The following is a 24774-nucleotide window of genomic DNA, read 5'->3' on the forward strand; positions in this document are numbered from 1 at the left end:
GAATTTCCTTCTCAACAACGAAAACACCAACCACCAAGTCTGCCCGGCATGGTGCCGTTATTGTCCCAACTCTTCGCTCCTTTTTTGCTTCCATGGTATCCACTACTGGCCCAACATCTTCATTATTATCCATCCTAGCCATAGCGGGAGGCTGGACTGGAAAACTCTGCTCGTTCCCCCGCTCTCATTTCCGTATCCAACACGCGGCCCCCTGCCAGCTCTGTACCTGACCCTGTCGGCTTTTTTCCTCCTCCCTTGCGCTGACATCACTGCCAAGCCCAGACTTCACAACGACCTGCCCTCTTTGTGGGGAAAAGGGCCGTCACAAGACGAGCATCGTGCAATCCAACACCTCCAGAGACGAGTGCCTAGGGAATTTTTGCCTGCCTGTGCGCCTTTTTTCGCTTTCCTTACGTTCCTTCGGTTTCATTCATTGGTTCGACGATCCTCTGCGATCCTTTGCCGTCCCCTAGAAAATGTGATTGACATTTTACCACCCCGTATTTCTTCCCCGTTTTTCTTCCCCGGCCGGGGACGGACAGACTCCCCAAGCCACCGACGCTGGTTTCCGTGACCAGGCTCTTGGGTGGAGGCAACAGGCGTGTGCCTTGGTGATCGGCAGTATAAAAACCTCGCCGAGCGCCTTCTGCGCCTTCTGTTGCACGCGTTCTTTCCCTCCGTGACGTCCGTTATCTGTGAAACATGAAATCGACGTTTGCGGCGTGGGCAGCTCTGCTGCCCCTGGCGGCCTCCATTTATTTCAATGGCTCCATGATTGCTCCCTGCGACTCGGAAATCTACTGCATCGGAAACCTGCTCAAAGAGATTGAGCTCGCGAGACCCTTCGTGGACTCCAAGACGTTCGTTGATCTGTAAGCCTACCGATTGAAGCACCCAGGGCGTCCTTTGCGCTGACTGTCCGTCCAAAGGCCGACGATTCGTCCGCTGAACGAAGTTCTCGAGGCTTTCAGCAAACTTGAAAGGCCCATCCAGAACAACACCGCCCTAAACGATTTCCTCAAGACGTATTTTGGCGAGGCTGGCTCCGAGCTCGCCGAAATCGACCCTAACCAGCTTGAAACCCAACCGGAATTCCTGGACAATGTCAACAGCAGCACCGTCAAAGACTTTGTGCGCCAGGTCATTGACATCTGGCCTGATTTGACGAGGAAATATGCTGGCTCTCCCAACCCCAACTGCACCGAGTGCGTCGACTCCTTCTTGCCCATCGCACGCCCCTTCGTGGTCGCTGGCGGTCGCTTTAGGGAACCCTACTATTGGGACTCGTTCTGGGTCATCGAAGGCTTGCTGCGAACCAAGGGCTCCTTCACCGAGATCGCATACAACATGATCGAGAACTTCCTCGACTTCGTCGACAGATATGGCTTCGTCCCCAACGGAGCGCGCCTCTACTATCTCAACCGCAGCCAGCCGCCTCTGCTCACTCAGATGATCCGCATCTACATCGAGCAGACACACAACAGCACCATTCTTCAACGAGCCATGCCCTTGTTGGAGAAGGAGTACGACTTCTGGGTCAAGAACCGGACCGTTGAGCTCCATCGCGGAGGCAAGACCTACTCGCTCAGTCGTTATGCTGTACTCAACACGGAGCCGAGGCCCGAGTCTTACCGTGAGGACTACGTTACCGCGAACAATGTCTCCTATTACAACAAGAAGGGCGAGGTCTTCAATGGATCGATTCCACTTGATCCGGCGCAGAAGGCGCAGCTGTACGCCAACCTCGCATCGGGCGCGGAAAGCGGCTTCGATTACTCGGCACGGTGGTTGAGAAATCCCAACGACGCCATCAGCGACACCTCGTTCCCGCTCCGCTCGCTGAACACGTACAACATCATTCCCGTAGAGCTCAACTCCATTCTCTACGCCAACGAGAAGACCATTGCCAACTTCTACCGCTCCCTCGGCAACTACACCGCCGCCAAGGAGTGGGCCAACCGCGCCGACGCCCGGCAAGAGGCCATGACGGCCATCTTCTGGGACGAAGAGCATTTTGGCTACTTTGACTACAACCTCACCTCTGGCGCAAAGGCCATTTACGTACCATCGGACCGGACGGCACGCCAAAGCGACACAGAGGGCGCTCCGGAGGGTTACCAGATCTGGCAATCACCAACCCAATTCTACCCCTTCTGGACGGGAGCCGCGCCGGACGAGCTCCTCAACAACGCCAGCTCCGTCCGCCGCGCCTACCGCCGCATCAGCGAGGAACTCGATGCGAAGGCCGGTGCCATCTCCGCCTCCAACCTCATCACTGGCCAGCAGTGGGATGAGCCCAATGTCTGGCCCCCGCTGCAGTATATCCTCATCCAGGGTCTGCTGAACACGCCCGTCGATGAGAACGAGGGCTCCGACGAGGACTACGTGTGGACGCAGGAGTTGGCGCTCCGCCTTGCGCAGCGCTATCTCGATTCGACGTTCTGCACGTGGAGGGTCACGGGAGGCTCGACGCCAGAGTTCCCGAAGCTCGAGGGTGTGCGAGAGGGGTCGAATGGGACCATGTTTGAGAAGTATAGCGACAACTCGACGAACGCGGCTGGTAGCGGCGGCGAGTATAAGGTGAGTTTCTTTGGACCCTTGCTCTTGCTATCCGGAGCATGTCATCCACGAGGCGAAAAGCTAACACATTCCGCAGGTCGTCGAAGGCTTCGGCTGGACCAACGGCGTCCTCATCTGGATCGCAGACGTCTTCGGACAGTCGCTGAAGACACCCGATTGCGGCAACATTACGGCGGCACACATTGCGCCCCAGGAGAAGAGGAGCCTGACTGCTAGGAGCGCGGTTCATCTGGCTCCGAGGGATGCGGCGTGGACCAAGAAGTTTGGGAAGAGGGCGCAGTAAGTAATGTCTAGTCGGTCGTGGGGATGTTTAGATGAAAAGACGATGTATCATGAAATCGGTACTAGTGGGCCGCGGATAGTGTAGCTGTCTCAGCCAAGACTTGAATGATAATGTTAAAATTCTTTGGTTTGTCCTCTTCCGATATTCAACTTTTCGTGCGGAGGGGCTAAGTTTCTGTGTTGTTATGTCCCCACAGTAGCGCCAGCGACTCCCCAATTACTTGTTGATACCAAGGCCCTACTGTAACTCTCTGCCATGGAACACTCATACTATAACCATCGTCGTCATCATGCAACTCCCATCCGCCAATCGTAACGCCGTTTATCGTGCCACCTAGACGGGCTGGCGTGATAGCCCGTTCTCAACGTCCGCCTTTCCACCACTCCATCGCCATCACACTCAACCCGCCAATTCGCCGCTGCCCAGTCTGCTGGACCCAGACGGAAAAGCAATCGGTCAGATTTCGCTTTTCAGGGTTGGCCCGTACTATGTAAAATGGCTTCATGTAGTGGCACCAGTTGGGTACATCATGGTAACGTAATGGACAGATACGTTGTGTTACACAAGTGCACATCCCTTTTCCCGTCTTACTGTGTATGGCGACGCAGCTATACAACAGTAAGTACACAGTACCAGTTCCTCGGCTTTCGCAGTCGTACTAGAATCCATCATTACTGCAAGCGGTACTTTGTGCAAAGTTGGAATCAAAGGTGAATGACATCTACGGCCGAGAACTTGTCAAAGATATTCTACTCGTCCACAGAGATACTCTACTCTACTCTTGCCAAAGGTACGTTAGGTAAGTGCCGTATATGTAACCTACCGTATTACAGTATCAAAGTATTATGGTATAGCTACAATACACAGTACCCTTGGGTAAGCTGTTTACTGCAGTATACCCCACAGTTCCCCCGCACCTGCTAGGACGTCGACCGGACCCAAACTCGGCAATTATTCAAAAGGCGCCCATTTTGTATTGATAAGGTAGTAGTGGTGAAGAACGCTTTGGCGTCCTCAACAATCAGTTTTACCACAAGCCCCACGTCTTTTTATCTTTCTTTCTCCTCCCTCTGAATTACACGGGTGATTTGAATCTGGAGATGGAAAAATCCCCGGCGAACCAGCCCCCGAGAATCGACGACGCAAACGTCGACAAGGCTCCCCACTCCCAAAGCCTGACGTCGTCGACCTCCTCCTGAGGTTGGTGAGGTATGGAAGGAGTTGGTTGACGTCAAATATTCCCCAAGCACCGGAACGTTCCAGGGCCTCTAGATCTCCCATTTTTTGCCATTTACCACGGACCAGTAGCTATAACCCTTACTAAGCACCAGTATCCCGCGAATAGACATGCACATCGATGCTGTAGTCTAGCCTTCGCCTCTTCTGACGAAATAGTGATGCGATTCTGAACTAATGCCATCATTCCCGAACCCTTCCATTCCCTCCGACTACCACAAAATTCAAGCACACATATATCAAACTGCCCCCTCTGCTTTCCCTGTCACCTCACCTACCTTCATATAACACCCCACACACAGCACTCAATTCAAACCCGAATCCCCACCTCTAAAACCAAGCCAAATCCCACACGAACCGAAGCCAAAATCTTAACTAAAAAATGACCGACAACCCCAACCCAGGCAACTTCGCCAACCGCCCCAAGGAAGAGGTGCAGGAAATCGCCTCCAAGGGCGGCCAGGCCAGCCACTCCGGTGGTTTCGCCAGCATGGATCCGGATAAGCAGGTTCGTAGTCCCTCTCCCTCTCCCTCTCCCCTTCCCCTTTCTACCTAAACTTCCTCCCCTCCCTTCCCCCTACATTGTTGAAAAAGTCAACTGACCCATCCGGCAGAGGGAAATCGCCTCCAAGGGCGGGCACGCCTCGTCCGGCTCCTTTGAGCCCGGCAGCGAGCGGGCGCGCGAGGCCGGGCGCAAGGGCGGTTCGAAGTAAAAGAGGGGTTCCGTCGGCCGGCCCATGATGAGCTGTACTATTGGGTGTCGGTGAGGTGGGAAGAGGAGTCATGGTGTTGAAAGCTCTTGTTTGATGTCTGTCTTTTTATACTGAGCGGTGTTGAGAAGGGAATGGGAGTGGATGGGATGGACGGTGTATGCGAGGCGTGTACGATAATAGGAAAGAATAGAAAATGGTTTCAATTGAACGCAATCACGAATGCGAAGAGTCCCATATCAGTGACCAAACTAACCGTGTCGCTGAATCGATGAAGCTTATACATCAGACATCACACGTCATTTACGACAGACAAGAAACTGCGTCTTGGGAAGCAGACATGAAAGGGAAGGAATATTCAATAATCTAATAGAAACACCTTCCACTCCGGAAGGAAAAAGAAAGAAGAAGAAGGAGAAGTCCCACACCAGCCCCTCCATCCTACCCAGATTACAGAACCATGGAGGAGAACAGATAAAAAAAATAAAAATAGTCTTCTCACCCCACCCCTCTCCACACCAGTCGCTCGCTCGCTGTCGTCAACAAGAATAAAGCACACCTAAAGTCCCAAATTCATAAATGCCATCAATATCATCAAATCGTACCCCGACCGTGGTCTTTCCCTTTCCTTTCCGGCCCGACCAATCCAGACAGACATGATCTTTGCGTACAAGCCTCCTCCACTCACTCCCACATCGCTGCATCGCACCAAGTCCCACAATCACCCCAAAGACACGGAAGGGGCCAACATGCGCAGATGCCGGATGTGGTGGTCCGTGATGGTCTCCCGGTATCTCCCCGTCCATCCACCGCTAACATACCGCTCAATGTGCTCGCTCGCATCGACGCAGTTAACAATAAAATAGCCCGACGTTTCTTCCTGTGCTGATCCTGCCGCAACATTGCCACGCTGTCGACAGGATTTGGCATCATGAAACCGGCTGGAAAACATGCAAAACACACTCAAACAAGACATACCATTTTGACCACGCTCAAAACAGATTGTGGTATCATCGCTGACAAAACAGCTCAATCTCGCCTAGTTGCTGTCCACCGGCTCCCAGGTCCCTCTGCTGCTCCTTCCATGTCTCGAACGCCGTTTGCACATCCTCGTCGGACTGGATGCTCACAAAGTCGTCTTCGTCGAGATACTTCAGCTTCACCTGTCCCGCGCTGAGAGACACGCTCGTCGAGCGCTGAAGCTTGGCGTCGATGCGGTCTTTCAGGGATTGGAAGCTAATTGTCGTCGGAACGACAAGCGTCATCGTGCTGCCAGCTGAGGGACAATGGACCTTCACTTTCAGCTGTGTCGGCAACGGAGGCGAGGTCGTCCGAGAATCCATCGAAGACGGGGTTAGTGTGCGCTCGAACGACGAGAGGGGAGTTCCATTGCGTGACATCGCCGAATGGGAAGGATCCCGACGTGCTGGGCCACCATGATAGTCCGTATTCGCCAATTCCGCAGCAGTGCGTTGCTGCACGGCTAAACGCTCCCGCTGTACCGCAGGCGATTGTGTAGCGGCTCGAGTTGGTAAGTTGCCCGGGGAATTGCTCTGGCTCCGATGTGGAATGGCTCGATCATAGGCGAAATGGATGGGGAACGGAGGGACATCAGGCACTGGGGGTGTTGGTCCGCTGGGTGGTGCCCTGCGCCCTGCAGAGTTGTGAATGTCAGGGCTGCTTGCGGCCCTCGATCGACCTTGCATCATAGAGAGACCAGCATTAGCAGGAAGCGATGGCCGCTGCATGCCGCGACTAGGCCCATCGCGGGACATGTGTCCGCGCCCAGGTGGAGGAGCGGTGTAGCGATTGTTCTCGTCTTGCCATCCGGTTGGCGGTGCCTGTCTGGGAAAGGGGAAGGTGCCAGCTGATGAGGAACTGGTGCGAGCAATGGAATGGGCGGACGCCGGGGATTCGGCGGTCGGGGAGAAGTATGAGTCTTGGTTGCCCGCAGACGCTGCGATCTGCTGGGTGCGCAAGGTCAGCGGAGCCTGTGGAGGGTAACCGACAGGGAAACGTGGAGGTGGTAGCCCCGGGTCTAGCTCGTTCCCTGGAGGTCCACTCTCGCCAGTCGTGGACCGGGACCGAGGGGGTCCGCCCGAGCTGTTCTGTCGGTGGTAGTGGTCATGGGGTCCGGGATAGCCTGGAATTACAGTGTCGATATCTTCGTCATCCCCGTCGTCGTCATCCTCTCGGTAAGGGTTTTCTAGAACTTCTCCCTGGAGGGCGATGAACTGTGTGTCGGAAGGCTTCGATTGTGTCGTGCTGCTGCTTGATCTTGCGTGATCCTTCCAGATGCGTCGTTGGGTATCGACCTGTGTGGCCCATTTCTTCATGGTCTCCTCCGAATTGAACTTGATGATGAAATTCTCAATTCCGGGATCACCTTTCCAGAAGATTTGGCATGTGTAGGACCCTTCAGAGCTCAGTACCTAGAAGTAACACGGCTGGGCTCTGGTTCTTACCTGGTTTCTGCAGCGATATCGTTTCCGTCACATTCTGCATGAAGATGCGACCTTTGAGCTGCAGCTTGGGCTTGCCGTTCTTGGCCAACGCCTTCATCCGGTTCTTCTGCTTATTCGGATTAATGTCCTTGCAGCAGAGCAGGATCATTTCGAACAGGTAGATTTTGTACTGAAACACAGTCAGCGTGGTTCACAGACCAGAACCAGTTAAGTCGGAGAGGCTGTAGAGGGGCGTGAAAGTGGATCGTGATTGCAAAGGGTTAACGGACCTCTCGTTCTTCGCTCTTGGCGTTGGGGGCGTCACCCTTGAGAACGGTGAACTGGCCGTGGAGCAACAGATCGCCGAACCCTTCGATGCGATGACCCTTCCAGTCGTCGACCAACATCTTCAGCTCCTCCACGGCTTCCATCCTCTCCTCACGGTCAATTGCCGCATTTGTTCGCTCGAGGACAGAGGTAGCCGCTTCTATGCCGCTAGAGATGTCATCCCTGCGCTGTTGGTCGAGATCGCCTTTGTCTCGTAGTTCCTATTCGGACGTTAGCCATGAGACGAATACGGACGCTTCGGATAGGGTAAGTACCTTGAGAAGGAGAGGATATTTTGCGAGCCGCTGGAAAGGTTTCAAGAGAAAGGAAGTCAAGTGGGTTGGGGATTCCACCATCTGCTGCATTTCGGCTGACCCTCCCGTCTCCTTCAACTTGTCAAACTCGCGCATTGCGACTTCCTCGCACTTCTTCTGATTGGCAATGTACGGTTCGTAGACATGGAAGGCGTCCTTGTACAAGACGAAGAGCTGACCCCAGTTCTGCTCGGACGGCGGTTGTGCGTTTGTCTGCTCAACGCGGATGAGAAAGCGACGTTGGAAATCTAGGAGCGCATTGAGGTTGAGAAAGATATCGTGCACGCTGTCACCCGTGATGACGCCTTTCTCTTCGACAAGTTTTTTGAAGGCCTGCAGGAGCTCCAAATGCTGAACATAGGTGCGCTCGGTCTTGACTAATTCGTCAATGATGTGCTCCCGTTGGGTTCGCTTGCCGTTGGAAATGCCAGAGGCGTCGTCTGACACGGGAGTCTCTGTGTTTATTATACCCATCTGCACGAGAATATCCAGCACGCGGTTGACGACATTGGTGACCTAGCATGGATTAGCCGTTTCGCTGGCAGGCAGAGAGTAGGACGGGGCAAATCTCACTTTTACGAAACCGGTCGTGTCGTCACCATAGAGGTCACTGAGAATGAAACACTCTTCGGAGGGGAATTTGAGCTCTCCGACGCACGCCTGAATGAACTTGTATGCCGCGGTCTTGGGTCTGTTCTTCTCGGCAATCTTGGACTCGTCGATGCTCAGCGGTACCTTGGGGCCCAGGGCATTGTAAATGTCCAGAAGCGGATATCCCCTCCTGAAGGTCCTCCACAACAGCGTGACGGGATCTGCATCGTCGTCGGCCTTGTCCTCTTCCTCGCGCATCCACTGCTCGAAGCCGGGAATCAGGCGGAGACGCATCTGCAGATTGAGGCATCGTTGGAAGAGCGAGGTGTCCTTGTCGGCACGCTTGTTGAGGACATTATTGGAGGCTTCGACGGGGCCGCCATTGACGGGAGTGGAGGAGGACGAGGAGGGAAAGGGCGGGGGGTGGCTAAAGAGAGTCGAGGACGAGGTGGCCTGGGTGGATTGTGTGTCGCGGGCGCTGCTGTGCGAGTATGCGGAATACTGGCTCTGGTAGCTCTGGTGGCTCATGAGGGCAGGCGGGGCGCCCGTCGAAGTCATCCGGGAGCGCGTGGTGGGGGTGGAGGAGGAGGAGGAGGAGGAGGTAGGTGATTGAGTGTAGGCTCTCGCAAGTCCGGAGTGGAACGCTACCTCCATGCTAGCAGCTCATCGCCCTGCAGGGCCTCCGGGTGACAGAATAACGGTGGCGGGCAGAGCGCTTTGACGGTGGGTGCTGGGTGTGCTGGGTTTGCTGGGTGGTGGGTGCTGCTGGTGGGTGCTGGGTGGATGCTGGGCAGGGTTTCGAACGGGGCAGAGAGGACCCACGGGGGCTAACGGGCAGGCACGGGCGGCGGAGACAAGGCGGTCTGGAGAGTCCCTGAGCACAGGCGCGGGGCGGAGACGGGCTGCGTTCCTTTTCCTTTTGTCGCGATTGTTGTTGGGGCGTGGGCGAGGGCGGACAACCGGTAGATAGTCAAGAGAGGCAGCAGGAGTGCGTGATAAGGGGTCGAGGCGGAGATGCAGGTGGTGAAAGTGTGGTGAAGGTGGGTGGGCGGTTGCAGTGGCCTCGTTTCACATCAGCCCTCCTCATGCAGGCGGCTTGGAAGCGTCGGGGATCGGGGACGTCACGTGCCGTGAGACAACACCTCCAGCCCTGGGCAACATCAAAGGGAACAGGGACAAGGAGAAGCGGCATCCGTGGATTGGGCGAAATGCGCTTTTAAAAGGTTAACACAACCCTCTTCTCACATTTGCACTTAAGTTGGATGCTGTTCTTTTTCGGGCCGTCCTCTCTCTATCTTCCTCACCGTTTGTTGCGTCTTTTTATTCATCACTGCGCTACCCCTTTTTCGATGCCGTGAGTGGCAGACCATTGTTATTGTGGATACAGATCCATCCATACAGATCACCACTGTGCGTGCCCGCCTGCGGAGCTAGGACTGGGTGCCCCTCCAAGTCGGACCCGCAGCAAGCAGCCGTGCTTTTGCTGGTCAGTGGTCGCTCCGAACATGCCTCCAGGGATTGCAAAGTGCAAAAGCATAACGGGTATGTGAGGGGTCATAATAATGCAACCACCACTCTGCTCAACGTTTGCACCAACCTCGACGATCGTGTCATGCTTTCACTCACAAGAAGTCACGCTGCTCCAACTACTTTTTCGCAGAAAGACAGCATCGCCCGAGGAGACTTTCAAGTCCACGCACAGCATGACTAGAAAGGTTGTTGGTCCCACTGATGATCCGACTTTCGCCAAACAGAAGTTGAGGCTCAACATGGTGCTGAGCGTTTGCATTGGAGCTTCGAACCTTTGAAGGCATCCGTCATGGACTTACTCCGTACCCATGGTCGCATGGTCACTGGCGTTTGTCACTCCGACTGTTAAAGGATTACGACTTCACACTTGTGATAATGCAACATAGCTATCCAAAGTACAGACGGCGGTTACCTACTCCCGCCACTGTATTCGTCCGTCTTTTACAATCAATGTCAGCCTGCGGACCTGTTGGGGGGCTTCGACCCTTCCACCCTTCCTTCACCAAAGTACCAAGAATACTCTTGACGTTCCAGGTCGCAAAGTGATTGTAAAGGGCATTCCGCAATTCCCTGTACGAGTCTTCAGCTCGCACACTGTAACCGTTGCCTATTGTGTCGTGTAGTTAAGAAACGATACATGCCCAGCGGCTAGCTTTAAATGGCTAGCGTCAGGTCTGGAGAAGCTTGGCGTGAATAGCTCGCGGGAAACCGCAACAAGGAACGGCCGCCTGACGGGTTGCACCTGGCTTAAACATCCCGCCCATCACCTTGTTTGGTAACCACGCCACCTCGGAGCCCTGGAGAACGAAACTGGAGTGTGATCTCGAACTGCAGTGAGCACCCGACATCTCTGTGCGCCGCTTTGTATCTTTCACCTCATCATCGTCTGCCCGGACCACTCGAGTCGTCACCCAACCAGAACCCGCAAGTCTTTGTTTTATCAACACTACTCCGCGATTCCCTGATTCGGCCTTGAATCCCAGTCTCCTCACTGCGCGTTTCCACCAACTCATAGTATTCTGGATTTGTCGCTCCTCCTTCGCGCGGCATGGCGGGCCCCATCAGCGACGCCGACTTCGCGACCCCATCCTACCTCCAAGCATTCCGGTCCGTCTCGTCCATAAGTAAGATCGATGAAGGATACTCGGAGGATACCAGAAGCCAGAGCGGGAGCGATCTGGTTCTGAGGATGGATACCAGGTTAGGCGACGGCGAGGATGTCGGGATGGACACCCATTATCCTCTGCCCGAATGGGTCCTGAATATGAGCGAAAGCGACCGGAGCGGTTTGTCTCCTCGGCTCCCCTTGCGCAACCACTGCTAACGGTCTGTATAGAGTTCGCGTATGCTATCCTTCGTTCCCTGCGCACGTCGTCAATAGCAGGCATAGTAGAGAAACTGAACCCCCTTCTACACCTCGACCCGGTCTTACACCTCCCTCCGGAGATAACCTTCCATATCTTCTCATATCTTAGTCCCGAGACGCTGTTGCGCGCCTCCACATTATCCAAGGCCTGGCGGGCGCGGGTCATGGACAGTCCTCTCTGGAGGCTGCTCTTCCGCTTGGAGGGCTGGAATTCCGACTTCGCCCAAGTGCGCGCTTTTGAAGAGGCTGAGAGAGTACGGCGAGCGAATCTGAAGGAAAAGAAGACCAGGCCACGGACCACCGAAGATACCGACTCCGACAAGCCCTCAACCAAGAAGCGGCATTGCCAAAAGCCTTCATTACTGGAGAGAACCGAGACGGACAGCAGCGTAAGGGCGAGGATGGAACCCATGTCTCTCGATGGCTCCAGTGACGGCCCTCCCAACTGGGCTGAGCAGCATCATGCCGTGGAGGCGGATGAAGGTCCATCAAAAGCGGATGATGCCATGGAAGGCGTTACCTATGTGTCCGAACCAACCGGAGGTGTTCCACTATCGCCATTGGAAAGCATACGTCGAAAGAAGACGACGACGGAGATCGATGAGGATGTAGCCGCAACAACTCCAGTGATATCAGATGCCCTTGATCCTCCTGTCCGCCCAACCTTATTCCTTCCCTCGAGCACGGAGCCCAAAATCAACTGGCAATACCTATATAAGCAAAAGAGACGCTTAGAAGAAAATTGGGACATGGGCCGGTATACCAATTTCCAGCTCCCGCATCCAGACCACCCAGAAGAGCGGCACACGGAATGCGTGTACACGATACAATACTCGGGCAAGTATCTCGTGAGCGGCAGCAGAGACAAGACGATCCGAATCTGGGACCTTGATACCCAGCGCCTTGTGCATCCTCCGCTTCAGGAACATACTGGCTCGGTACTCTGTCTCCAATTTGACGAACGGCCCGAAGAAGATATATTGATAACCGCTGGAAGCGATTGTCGAGTAATTCTATGGCAGTTTTCCACTGGAAAGCTCATCAAAAAGATAGACCAAGCACACTCGGAATCGGTGCTCAACCTCCGATTCGACGATCGGTATTTGGTTACGTGCTCCAAGGACAAAACCATCAAGGTCTGGAATCGAAAAGAGCTTTGGCCGACCGATGATGCCTACCCTTCATCTACCACGAGATCCAAGGCGCAATTCCCGCCCTACATAATCAACATGCAACATATCACCGAGACGTCCCACCTGCATTTCAAACCACTGCAGCCCTACTCTCTGCTCATGACCATGGAAGGACACGGGGCTGCCGTTAATGCTATCCAAATCTATGACGGTCAAATCGTGTCGGCTTCAGGTGACCGGAACGTCAAAGTGTGGGATGTACGCACGGGTGTCTGTCTGATGACTTTCCCCGGTCACACCAAGGGAATCGCTTGTGTCCAGTTCGATGGGCGGCGAATCGTCAGCGGGAGCTCCGACGAGACAGTGCGGATATTCGATAGAGCAACCGGTGCTGAGGTGGCGTGTTTGCAAGGTCACACCAACCTTGTGCGGACGGTGCAGGCGCAATTTGGTGACCTTCCTGGTAACGAGGATGAGCTGGAAGCCGAGGCGAGGGCTGTTGACCGCCGCTTTTTTGAAGCGAAGATAAAGGGGCTTGTCCCCGAGAATCTAACAAGGGATCGGCGACGTGTGCGAAACGCAGGCTCTCGCGATCCAAGGTCTATTCTGGCATACGGTGCGAAGCTGCCTCCTGGCGGTGGTGGAAGCAAGTGGGCTCGCATCGTCTCGGGCTCCTACGATGAGACCATCATCATCTGGAAGAAGAACGCAGACGGAATTTGGGAAAAATCAAAGGTTCTCTACCAGAACGAGGCCGTCAGGGCAGCTGGTGGAGGCCGTCGGCGCGTCCCCCAAAACCGTAATCAAGGAGGCGTGGCCCTCCAACCCAACGGAACTGCTGCAACGAACTTCCAGGCCCTTGCTCACCAGGCTCAGGCCCAGGCCCAGGCTGCACACAATTTGGCACAGCAAGCTTCACTCTTGCATGCTGCTGCTCAGACAGCTCAGGGTCAAGCCGGACAACACACTAACGCAGGTCCTACTACTCAGACTGGAGCTCCCGCAACGATGACTGGCAACCCAGTCAACCCAATCCCTCCTCTAGGACAGCAAGCACCTCAAGTACAACAACAGCCGCCACAGCCACCCATTCCAGCGGCAGGCGCGGCCGCCCCAGTTCCCCAAGGCTTAACGCCCGGACAAGCCGCCGCTGCCGCAGCAGCCGCAGCAGGCCCACACCACCACCATCACCATCACCACCACGCGCACCACCTCAACCAGCTCAACCACCCGCCGACCAACTCGCGCGTGTTCAAACTGCAGTTCGATGCGCGGAGGATCATCTGCTGCTCGCAGGATCCGACGATTGTGGGATGGGATTTTGCGAATGGGGATCGCGATATCATCGTTGCGAGTCGGTTCTTTGGGGAGAGCGGGTAGAAGTCTAGGGAGGGAATTCAGCGCAGGTGGGAAGGAAGGCGATGGTGTTGGAGGAACATTTGAGTTTCAGGGACTATGAGGATTGTTTGGGTTTAGGGTTACGTCAGTGGACCCTTTCAATCTGCTGCGTTTTGCGAGCACCGACTTTTGAGCTCTTGGTTCAGATGGGCATTTTCAGGCGTTCTTGAGGATCACCAGGATGGAAGCGATGGCGTTGGGGCAGCGAAGGGCAACAGTGCTATTGAGGGCGGGATGGATCCGAGATATTGCTATCGGCTATCCATTGATGTATCTGTCTTGTATAGCCATGATATGATATTGATAGCGTCATTTGGCTAACTTTCATGCTGCGATGAGTGGACGTCTTCATAAACATAAATCAGAGTGCGCTGTCCTTGCACATGGAATCAGTGAGCTGCATACCATGCAGTTTTGGTAGTCTAGTAGTAAGTCTTCACAACGGTCACGGTCTCTCTATCTAGTGATTTCTTAAGTGCTCGTCCAGCATTCCTCTCGGTTTCCGTAGAATCCCTGTGCGTGGGTTTGATCAGGAGCGGACGCCTCCTTCTTCCAACAAGCTCTATCATTGTCTCTCTCTTTATGAAGGATGAGCTATTTATCTCCCACCTGCATCAAACGATAGGTCCTATCCCGCGGTCTAAAAAAGCAAAAAACCATCTGAGAAGAAATATAAAGGGTGTTTTCTTTAATTAAACATCTTGCTTCCTCCGTCCTGCAGGCATGAGCTAAGAATGAAGAAGGATTGAAGGCGATAAGCGAAGCCAATTCTGCAATCAACAGTGATGCTGTCAGCCTTTCTTACAAAGAACTTCTGCGAGGCACTGTAGGCACAGTAAGCGCATGGCCAAGCGCACGAATCATGAATGAAGACATGCTGTGTGGAGGTTAAAATCAGAGGGGCAAAGTAAGCAACAATCACGTCAACGGGCTGAAGGATGCGGTGTTGCCCTTTGTTGCCCCGCAGAGTCGCGCAGACGGATTTCCCGTATGTGTCCTACTGTCTTACAAAGACTTTAGTGTTGGGATAGATTTTAGTGTCCCCATTCGCGCGGGTGTGCACTGCAATGTCGTCTATCTGAAACGGAAGGAAGTGTTGATGCACAGAGCATCTATTTTAGATTGTACATTTGGGATGCGTAATAAGCTAAGTGGTAGAACTAAGTATGCCTCCTACTCGTAGTCTGCAACCAGTGCGGGGCAGCCGTGCGTGACTTCTTGGAGGAGTAATAATACCTGGGGTGAATGGGATCAAACGAGGGATCGACAAGGTTCGGTTCTTCTGGAAGGTTAATGAATTAAGTTGTTCCCGGGCCGAGATGGAGGATCGCCGTTGAGCGAAGGGGTGTTGGGATTGCAGGGCTGTGGGACGAGGTGTTGGGAATTGGAGGAATGCCGGAACATGCCGTGAGCTGTGATGTTGGATCCACCGCGAAAGACACAGGAAAGAGTTGAGCTTGCGGATGACTCTGGAGGGATGTGTTTGAACGGGAATACAGCTCTGCGTAGAGCCAAAGGGATGGTTTCAGGCTTCCCAACGGGTGCGGCCTCTTCTTCGTGTGGAGTACAATCTCCCTTCGTCTCTTCTGAATCCGGACTGAAGCAGAGCCAGGGCAAAGCAAACGGTGAAGAACAGGACGAGAAAAAAAATGCCGAGTTCGACGGGTGCAGCTCCGGAAGGATCACATCACCCGTTTCTTTTTCCCCCTTCTGTCTGTTCTTTTCCTTGTTAATTATGGCAAACCTACGAATAGCCGCGTGGCTTTCTTGGGCGTCAAGGGACAGGCACGCCCGTCAGCAGGTACTCGGTACGGGGCAGAATTGGTGGCATTCCAATCTTCTGGCAGTCGGTGGCTGCAAAATTGCTACTGAGGCAGAGAGGATAGCGGAGAGGATAGCCTCTTCTCGTTGACGGTTATGTATTGCTTCACATTGCATCCCGAGCAGCAAGGCAGTGGTCGTCCAGTTCGCTTCGCTTCCTTATCGATACGCTCGCTCAAGCCACGCGGGCGGGCGCTAAGAAGCTTCTCCGAAAGCGGTAAGGCGCCGTAACTCTGCGACATGTCGACAGCCAGCCAAATGTTCACCACCTTGTCCACCTCCCTTCGACCTCCGATGGGCACCTTGCCGCTGCGCGAGTCGCCTCCGTTTCGAAACGCCCTGCTCCAACTGCGCGTTTCTGCAGACCCTGACGGAGCAGTCACATCAGATCCCCGCCCGTCTCCCGGCTTCACATGACTGGCTGTTGGGCTGTCAGGAACCGCGTCCGGAGACCCACCATGCTCACTTCAGTCCATCTTTCACAGTCGCACGGCGCCTGGAACCTTTCACTCCAGGTGAAGGAAGCCCGGGTGGCGGAATCACCACCAACAAGCCATGTCTTGGACGCGAAGGGGCAAGGAGAGGTCATCAGCCAACGCCGCACTTTATAAAAGGATGTGCGTCGCTCTCTTCAGCAAACCTCTCGAGCAACACTCAAGCGTGCGCCAGTCATTCCCTCTTGTCCCCACCCTCTCTTCCTGTTACCAGCTAGCCCTGGTGGACATATCCACACTCCTTTGTGCACTCCTTCTTTCCCAACGCAGAGCGTTTGTTTCCCTTTTCCGAAATCCCTTTTTCCAGATCCAAATCGCCTCGTGCTCCGCCCTGTCACGCCTTGTGCCCTTTACAGTTGCGGCACCCCCCACTGCGGCCTTGTTAACCGGTCTTCCGCTGCACAATACAGTGTTCTGTAGATCCACTCTTTGTCGGTCCACAGGATAAAAGCCAGTCTTCCTTTCGACATCGAATCTTTTCAAAACAACCTCACCTTCTCGGACGAACATCTTGAATACAACCTGTCCAATCCATCTCGCCGTTTTGCCAAGATGTATACCAACATCGTTACCATCCTGAGCATCCTGGGCTTGGCCCAAGCACACCTACACCTCGACTACCCTCCTACTCTCCTGGGAGACAACAACCCCTTCACCCCAGAGGGCAAGGCGGACCCCTACCTCAACTACCCCTACGGCTGCTGCGGCCAAACCGTCACCGCCCTCTGCAAAGGCCATCTGGACCTCCTCGACCAACCCGAAGGCCAACCCGTCGTCACCTGGGCTCCAGGCCAGAAGGCCAACTTCTCCGTCTCGGGCCACCGCATCAATTCTCCCCAAGAGAACCCCGTCGGAGGCACCCACGCCGGCGGCTCCGCCCAGATCGGCATCTCCCTTGACCAAGGTAAAACTTTCAAGGTCATCAAGACATGGCAGGGCAACTTCCCCCACCACGACAAGGCCGAGTCGCTGGATCCCGCGGACCATACGTATGACTTCGTCGTCCCTGCCGATCTCCCCGCGGGCAAGGCCGTCTTCGCCTGGACCTGGATCAATCGCGAGCAGGAGTTCAACATGAACTGCGCCTCGGTCCAGATCTCGGGCGACGGGCAGAACCCTCCTCAGCAGCAGCCGGACAAGCCGGACCAGCAAAACCCCGACTCGCAATTCACACTCGAAGGCTGCACCTGCATCTGCCCCACCAAATCTTGGTCTGAAGGCTGCCAATGCTCCTCGTGCTCCTCGCCTACCACCTCGCGCCGCATCCGCGACGTCCAGCGCCGTGCTCTCGCCGTCCACAAGCGCAACCTCGAGCGCAGCGAAGCCCTCAAGGCGCCCCACCGTCGCGCAGAGGCCGTGGCCTTCTCGGCCCGCCCGGAGATGTCGCTCAACATTGACCTGCCCGGCTCCGAGTGCAAGTCGCCCGGCAACCCGGCCGAGTTGAGGTTCCCCAACCCGGGACCCGATGTCGTGGAGAAGGACGGGAATGATGGGTATGAGCTGGTGGAGCCGACTTGTTAGGTGGGGAGGTGTGGTTGGTGTGTGTGGGGGGTGTTGAGCTCCTTTGGTGATTTTGATGCATCTTGCATGCAAGACTGGAGCAGTGGGTTTGCCGCCGCCTGGCTGGTTTGGTGCATGAGCATATCTTTGATTTGGATCTGAGGTCCTTTACCTGTCGAGCAGCTTGTCTGTTTGGCCGGGTTTCTCTTCTTGAACATAGCTTTACTCTTCGTCGCTTCTTTGCTTTTCCATTCGTTCTTGCCGTTTGGCACCTTCTTCTTCCGAGGGATGGGTTCACATGTTGCATCTTCCTCCCATGAATGAACAAAATATGGGTTATCGTTTCTTGGTTCCTGGTTTCTGGTTATTGGTCGGCGTATGGAGCCTTGCTTGCTTGCTTGGCTGGCTTGCCTGTCCTTTCTTTCCTCCTTTCTAGACGATCGCTCTCACAGAGGAAATGGACCATTGGTGGTACATCTGGAACATGGGAAATAGAACACTTGGTCGAAAGGAAAAACATCAACTTACGACTCCCCCTCGCTAGAACAATAAATGTATACGTACATAGATATCCAACACCCCCCTCCCTGTTCATCCATCACCACTCCCATCGGCGGCAGCAGGTCCGCATCCTGTCAAATGGAAATTGCTGTGTATGGCTGTGATGTGATGCGACATGACTTTGCGTGTTTGGCGAACGGAACGGAACTGACCATGCTCATCCCATGGTATGGATCTCCCTTGTTTAGAGGGGGGTTGATATGGGGTGAGGCCGTGGGCGGGAAAGGGGGTCGAATATCAAGGTACTCGATCCCCTTGGAGGCGCACATTGACGAAAACACCTTTGTTACATAGTTTCTCAATTCTTTCATCTCCAGCACCTAAACGTAACCGCTCCATGCCTTGCAGACGCCCATAACAGGATCATTAGCTAGACTGCGGACTCCGGAAACAGAATCCCCTGGACCATTTTCGCCGCGACACCACACCATCCAATGTCCATCCATCCCATCTTAACCTGAAAAATCCCTGCCCAAACTCCGATGCTAATTCCTACACGGATCCCCAACCCATCATCCATCCAGCTTTAGAAAGCATACAACGCCCTCATGTTCCACAGCAACTCCTCTACCCTCTCCACCGATGCCCCGGGAGTCGACAACCTGGCGACGATACCCTCCTTTTCATGCAGCTTGCGTGTCAGAAACGTCTCGCAGAGATCCCCATCAATGACTCCCTTGGCCGGGCTATAGTAACTTCGGAACGCCAGGTGATCGCGACCCGAGATCATCTTGTGCTCCTTGTCACTGCGAAGCGTCATTTCGAGCTCCTGGATCATCTTGAAGTCGCGGCGGGACAGGAAGGGGACCAGGATGCCGAGCGTGCCTTGCAACCCCGCCCAGATGACGATTTTTTCTCCACCGTAGAGCAGCGCCCTCTTTTGGACAGCTACGGGGATGTCGTTGGCGTAGTAATGCATGACCAGGTTGACACGGTTCGGTGTACCATTGAGGTACGGTTTGTCCTGGATCAGATGTTGCCCGTCCGTTGACTCATCGGAAGCGTGGGAGACGTCAGGTGGACAACGCACCATCCACAGATTACCGAACTTATCACCACCGACGACGGTGTCGTAGTCAACCATCTCAGCACATGTGGTCCATCTGGAAACGGTATCGTCGGCAAATGGAATCAGGCGGTTCGGATGAATGAGCTCCTTGTGCACAACATACGTGACCGACTGGGACTGATCCGAGACGACGAGGCGGCTACCCTGCGTCGTCAAGCCGGTGATTCGCGTGGTCGTACAGTTGGCCGTATGCGCCTTGCGGAGCAGCGACCTCTTGCCGATATCGTACATGCTGAGGTTCTTACCCACGCCAGCCATTAGCTTCCCCTTGAAAGCGAGGAGCGCAAGACACAAATCGTCCGTGTCCGTCTTATGATAAAACTCGAGTGAGCGTCCGTCGTCTGAGACCTTGTATAGATAGATGTGGGCGGACTTGAACTTCAACGAAGGGACGAAGCTTAATCCGACGGCTACACCAACTGCAAGGAAGCGCTCATCATTCCTGCTTTCGAAGGGAACCAGAGCAACGCTGACCGCGCACTCATCCCTCCCTAGCTCGAGGGTCTGAATGACTGCGTTCTCCTGGACGGGGTCCACTATTTGAATGCACGACGCCCAAAGACCGTTCGCCTTTGGATGTCCAAACTGGGGCGCTGGTAGCGCCTTGACCCCGTTCGTGGAGTCGCCATCCATTTCAGCATCTTCCCCGTTGCGCGCGAGAAGCGCTTCTCGAGTGGCTAGATCGATAGTGTTGTTGTCGCTCTCAATGACATAATAGACACGGGCTTCCGGAGAGGCGGCCATCTTTCGCGGCGTATATTGAAGTGGGATCGACTGCGTCACTGTGTTGCTGCTAAGGTTGCTGATACTGAAGATTCTGGACACATGTCAGCTCCAGCCGAAGGAAAGCGGGACATACCGTATGATATCCAGGATAGTGTATCAGCAGGAACAATTGGAAAATAATAATATGATCCTCATGAAAGAATTTCGGAAACCCTTAGGTTCTCATCACAACACATAACCGGATCCTAGACCCGGAAGGCAAACCAGGCTGGCAAGACCTGGGGGGAAGGGAAGATGAGGGATGCTTACCTTAATTCTGCTCCGCTGACACAGATGACGCCCTTGAACTGTGAACCCTCAAAACTCGCCGCGGAGTCGAAGCTGATGTAGTTTAGCGGAGTTGTGCAGAACCATCCAGTCTGCGGATGTGCATAGCTGAGCCAAGGCCGTGTCGTCACACACACTACGGCAGGCTCATCTGCTGCATTGACTCGTGCGAACCTCACGGGCGCTGGTCCCAGGAAACGCTTCCGAGTGTCCCCGATCTCGCCATTGAACTCCTCCAGGACCGACCGGATATAGATACCAGAACGAAGACCGATGTGGAGATACTGGCTGTACCCATGAGGGCTGTTATCTCTCATGTAGTTGATGGCCAATGAAGAGGGAATTGAGCTAAGGTGCTGGAGCGAGGCCATTACCAGAATATTACCTTCATTGTCGGCGGTCAGGTTGAAGATGCGTATCGACTGGTCACTGCTTCCAACAGCCATCCAACGACTCCGAGCTTGACCTTCTGGAATATCCGGTATGGCGATGCATGTGACATTGTGCTCCAGGGGAATCTCGGTCTCGAACTTGGCCAGGGACATGTCCGAATCGCATTCAAAGTAGTAGATTTCACCAGAACTGAGTGCGATGGCAACTTGGCGGTTATTTGCCGCATACGCAACTATGGTGCGGTGGACCGGAGCCTCCCAGTCGTAATAGCCGGAAGTCTCTCCTTCCGTATCATCGTTGGGGAATCGTAGTTCCCGGATATGGCGAATTCCTCTCGGATGTATCTGGATGATGCAGTCATCTCCAAATTGCTGGACTCCAAGTGTTGTGGTCTCGGTCAGGAAACCGGTCTCATGCGCTTGCTCCACTACTTCGCCGATTTTCAAAATCAAGGTGCTGCTAATCATACAAAGTATAATGAGGGTATCATATTCATCTTCAACGGTCAATTTTGTCGTCCACACGGCGGTCGCCTGCCTGGGTAAACCAGATTCGATAAGATCAAGGACCTCCAGTGCATTGCGCGTGGTCCGAAAAGTGCTTCGTGCGCCTGTCCCACAGATGGTGTTTATCTGCGGAGCATCCTCTTCGGCAAAGTTTGATACATCCATGTCCATGATCGGGTTCATGCTAGGGATGGTCTCAAACAGTATGAGATTCTTCAAGGGTCTAGGCCGGAAGAAGGGCGGGTGGTAAGGGTCGGAGGGGTTTGCCGGAAACTGAGTGCTGTCGAACTCGGGATCATTCGGATCGTCACCTAGTGATTCCAAGTCATAGATCACCCGATCTCCGGACTCAAATGCGCAAAAAATGAATCCGGCCTTCAGGATGCAAATGCTGGTCGCCACCGGAAGGGTATCGAAGTACCTGATCTTGATTCTATCGACCTCGCCGTCCGTGCAATCAAAGGTTACTTTGAAGACATCGCCGTCATCGGTCTGGAGAAGGTAAAAGAAATCCCCTTTCTTCAGCGTGTACAGAATGCCGCTAACAATGATGCGCTTGCGGTTCGGGTCCTCAGTGGGCGCGTCCCGGCGAGGGATCGCGAGTCGCTTAACGTCCGACTTTCTATTGTGTATGCGACGGTAGCTGATGTTGTCTTCGCCGCAACAGAGCACCCCACTCGGAGCATGAGCGCCACCGGGCACGCGAAAGAGTATGTTAGCAGTGCGATCAACGGGCTCGGACCATTTCCGAACGATATGGTTGAGACCCAGATCTAACTCATAGTAAACAAGCTCTTTCTCCACCTCCTTGGCCGCTTCACCGGTGGGGTCCGTATCTGCTTGCGTGAAATCCAGCTCAAGCGTAGCAAAGACCGGGTTTTCGTAACCGACATCTAGCGCGAGTAGATAATAGACGAGAGTCGACGGCTTATGGGCTTCCAGTGGAGAGGATATTGTGATGACGTCCTCGCCAGTCCGAGTCAGGATATAAACAAGCTTGTTCTTCTCGAGGGATGCCAGCATGATGGCCCGCCCTTTCGGATCAACGGCCATGTATTCCCCCGGTATAACGCGGCGGATACCAGACTTTCCATACGTCTCCTCATGAATAGGACTCAGTCGGCGTTCCTCCGGCAGATACTCGTAGGTCACAAGTCGTCCAGAGTCGGTAGAGAGTACAATATTATCTGTTGGTTTTTAGCCAAAATCCTTATATCAGACTAACGCCTCCACCACGCCTCTGGGAAGCGCAACAGGTCGAGGGTCTCGCTGTGCCTTGCAAAATCACTATACAGCTTCGGCCGGAGTGCTAGCGACTCACCTTTGGTGCCCCCAGCAAGGCGGAACTTTGCAATGTGCCGTATGATACCAAAGACATTCTGCGAAAAAATCACCTCGTGACCCTTCCGGGCGCGCGAGACGACGAGGATCGAGAGGCGCGAGCCGTTGGCTATCAAGATCTGCTGGCGACCGTTTCCGAGGAAGTCCCCGACGAGAGCCTCTTGAGTTGCTGACGGCTCTTGCACCGTCAGCGCATACATCGCCGTGTTTGAGAAGGTCGTCATGGTGGGCGATGGCGAGCGCCGCAGCGGGAAGATTGAGGACGACTGAGGAGGAAGTGGACGCAGGAAGCCGTTCCATAATTCTCATCGAAGCTTCCGCACAGGCCATCTTGGCGGTGCGCTACAAACAGAGTATCACGTGACAAGTATTTCACTGCCCATATCATGACATTGCTTGAATAAGGGATGGTTCCAATTCCAAAAATCTAGTTTATATGGATTTATAGATGTAGCCTTCGTATCCTCCCGCAAAAAGTTCAGGCTCTTCGACAATATAGTCGTGTGTATTTACACAGTGAAGTAAAGATGGCGGGAAAGAGGCATTTCCAATTTCGAAGTCTTCGAAAGTTTCTTGAGTTTCTCGAGTCGTGATCCACAAATCATCTAGCGAGCGTATTTTAATGAATTGTGAGATCCCACCTACAGCAGACTCACGGTAGTACTACTGCCGTCTCGTTCTTTCTTGCGAATGCTTCACACATCCAACGCAGCCTATGGCATGTAAGACCCTAGAAGCAAAGAAAATAAGTTATTCTTGTCCATACCGTAAAACGCACCGAGAAGATCTGTACAGAGATGCCAATGCTTAAGGGGGCACATGGCATTGATAAACCTGCTCCTGTCTTGACACCATGTCTGCTCAGGTCCTTTTCTGCCAGAGTGAGAATGTCGATCCGTACGCTATCTGGTTACTCTCTTCCTTGCCTCTTCATGTTCTCATTCTTTTCCGTTGACTAGATGTCAAGAGATTGGACAGACTCCTGAAATTGTCCTTTTGATGTATCCTAAACGCCTTTCCTCCGAATCTTTATCCGTTCTTAGCATGCCGCCCTTGTGCAATATCTTTACACAATACACCAGGACCAGCCCGGCTGCTTCCAAGGGTTCTTTCCTCCTCTTATCTTAAACACAGATTCCTAGCGGTTTTAAACACAACTCCTATATCAAACCTCCATCCTAACTTCAAACGGTACATCCAAATCGAAAATCGCAAGCTTCATCCCATCCTCTCTGCTTCCTAGAAGAACGCCGCCGCCGCCGCCCCCGCAACCGCCCACCCCACACCCCCCAACCCGGGCACCGCCGTCTGCACCGGCGCCGCGCCCTTACTCCTCGTGGTCGTCAACCGCGCCGCCACGACCCCACTAGCAACACTCTTCATCGTCTCCCACTCCCGCTCCTTCCAACTCCGCACCTCGCTCGGCAACGCCGTGTACCAAGCCGGCTTCCCTATGATGCGCTCCGTCTGATCCGGCTCCGTGACCTTGGCCGGGATGCTGTAGTTGGAGGTAGCGGTGACGACGAACTCGGAGACGAGAGAGGCGATGGACGAGGCGGAGGAGGCGTGGGTGGGGCCCAGGGCGGCGGTGAGGCGCGAGTAGGAGATTTCGGCATTGAAGACGACGGAGGAGGTCCAGGATTTGGCCTGGGATTCACATTAAAATCATATTCTGGATCCTGAATGTTCACAGGATGCGGAGAGAGGATCTGAGCGAAGGATTCGTGTAGGCAATACTCGAAAAAGGCGAACGAGGAAAAGGTTAATGACGTACATCCTCACTATTACTGAACGAAGGAATCAAACTCGTTGGAACAGGAAACTCGGTCACAATATAAAAGTCGCCCTGCACGGCAGGAACGACGCACGCGGCAGCAGCCAACAGCAAAGAACGAGCGTACATTATTGTAGCTGTGCGGGGAATGATTGGAGTTGCGATTGATGAGGGAACGTCGGGTTTAAGATCTATGAGATGAGATGCATGGACCGCTTGTTACGCGGCGCGCTGCTTAAAATAGTTAAGGTTATGCGGCTATGCTGCTTTGGGTGGGGCTGGTGAAGGAACGGGTGGATCCTGACGAGACATCAGACGGACAGACATCGCGCCGCAGCAACAAGAGACAG

The 24774-nt window shown here is 54.2% G+C and overlaps 9 protein-coding genes across 9 annotated transcripts; 6 read left to right on the plus strand and 3 right to left on the minus strand.

The window, feature by feature from the left end:
- Positions 1-702: 702 nt before the first annotated feature.
- Positions 703-2863, plus strand: EI97DRAFT_451526 (trehalase precursor; the record flags this gene model as incomplete). Its single annotated transcript, XM_033800349.1, has 4 exons — positions 703-872; positions 930-2301; positions 2335-2580; positions 2657-2863. 4 exons carry the CDS (start codon positions 703-705, stop codon positions 2861-2863), a joined length of 1995 nt encoding a protein of 664 aa, XP_033652268.1.
- Positions 2864-4037: 1174 nt separating this feature from the next.
- On the plus strand, positions 4038-5032 carry EI97DRAFT_434957 (conidiation-specific protein 10). Its single transcript, XM_033798755.1, has 2 exons — positions 4038-4607; positions 4714-5032. The coding sequence occupies exons 1-2, from the start codon at positions 4482-4484 to the stop codon at positions 4810-4812; spliced, it is 225 nt and encodes a 74-aa protein (XP_033652269.1). The 5' UTR covers positions 4038-4481; the 3' UTR covers positions 4813-5032.
- Positions 5033-5747: 715 nt separating this feature from the next.
- Positions 5748-9225, minus strand: EI97DRAFT_98052 (uncharacterized protein). Its single transcript, XM_033803258.1, has 5 exons — positions 8468-9225; positions 7856-8410; positions 7544-7801; positions 7275-7443; positions 5748-7225 (listed from the first exon to the last, which is right to left on the minus strand). The coding sequence occupies exons 1-5, from the start codon at positions 9137-9139 to the stop codon at positions 5820-5822; spliced, it is 3060 nt and encodes a 1019-aa protein (XP_033652270.1). The 5' UTR covers positions 9140-9225; the 3' UTR covers positions 5748-5819.
- A 1529-nt stretch (positions 9226-10754) lies between these two features.
- On the plus strand, positions 10755-14283 carry EI97DRAFT_468615 (WD40 repeat-like protein). Its single transcript, XM_033801664.1, has 2 exons — positions 10755-11301; positions 11352-14283. Exons 1-2 carry the CDS (start codon positions 11064-11066, stop codon positions 13892-13894), a joined length of 2781 nt encoding a protein of 926 aa, XP_033652271.1. The 5' UTR covers positions 10755-11063; the 3' UTR covers positions 13895-14283.
- A 750-nt stretch (positions 14284-15033) lies between these two features.
- On the plus strand, positions 15034-15831 carry EI97DRAFT_434961 (uncharacterized protein). The gene has a single exon (XM_033798756.1). It carries the CDS (start codon positions 15330-15332, stop codon positions 15822-15824), a length of 495 nt encoding a protein of 164 aa, XP_033652272.1. The 5' UTR covers positions 15034-15329; the 3' UTR covers positions 15825-15831.
- Positions 15832-16779: 948 nt separating this feature from the next.
- Positions 16780-17748, plus strand: EI97DRAFT_380860 (uncharacterized protein; the record flags this gene model as incomplete). Its single annotated transcript, XM_033795779.1, has 2 exons — positions 16780-17316; positions 17530-17748. 2 exons carry the CDS (start codon positions 16780-16782, stop codon positions 17746-17748), a joined length of 756 nt encoding a protein of 251 aa, XP_033652273.1.
- A 150-nt stretch (positions 17749-17898) lies between these two features.
- Positions 17899-18537, plus strand: EI97DRAFT_98142 (uncharacterized protein). Its single transcript, XM_033803259.1, has one exon. It carries the CDS (start codon positions 18048-18050, stop codon positions 18390-18392), a length of 345 nt encoding a protein of 114 aa, XP_033652274.1. The 5' UTR covers positions 17899-18047; the 3' UTR covers positions 18393-18537.
- A 39-nt stretch (positions 18538-18576) lies between these two features.
- On the minus strand, positions 18577-22853 carry EI97DRAFT_401846 (pre-mRNA-splicing factor rse1; the record flags this gene model as incomplete). Its single annotated transcript, XM_033796472.1, has 3 exons — positions 18577-20174; positions 20393-22496; positions 22631-22853. The coding sequence occupies 3 exons, from the start codon at positions 22848-22850 to the stop codon at positions 18815-18817; spliced, it is 3684 nt and encodes a 1227-aa protein (XP_033652275.1). The 3' UTR covers positions 18577-18814.
- Positions 22854-23889: 1036 nt separating this feature from the next.
- EI97DRAFT_460007 (uncharacterized protein) lies at positions 23890-24553 on the minus strand (the record flags this gene model as incomplete). Its single annotated transcript, XM_033801067.1, has 2 exons — positions 23890-24297; positions 24425-24553. 2 exons carry the CDS (start codon positions 24551-24553, stop codon positions 23890-23892), a joined length of 537 nt encoding a protein of 178 aa, XP_033652276.1.
- Positions 24554-24774: the final 221 nt, after the last annotated feature.

This window comes from Westerdykella ornata (genome assembly GCF_010094085.1).
Source record: "Westerdykella ornata strain CBS 379.55 unplaced genomic scaffold EI97scaffold_18, whole genome shotgun sequence".
Lineage (NCBI taxonomy): Eukaryota > Fungi > Ascomycota > Dothideomycetes > Pleosporales > Sporormiaceae > Westerdykella > Westerdykella ornata.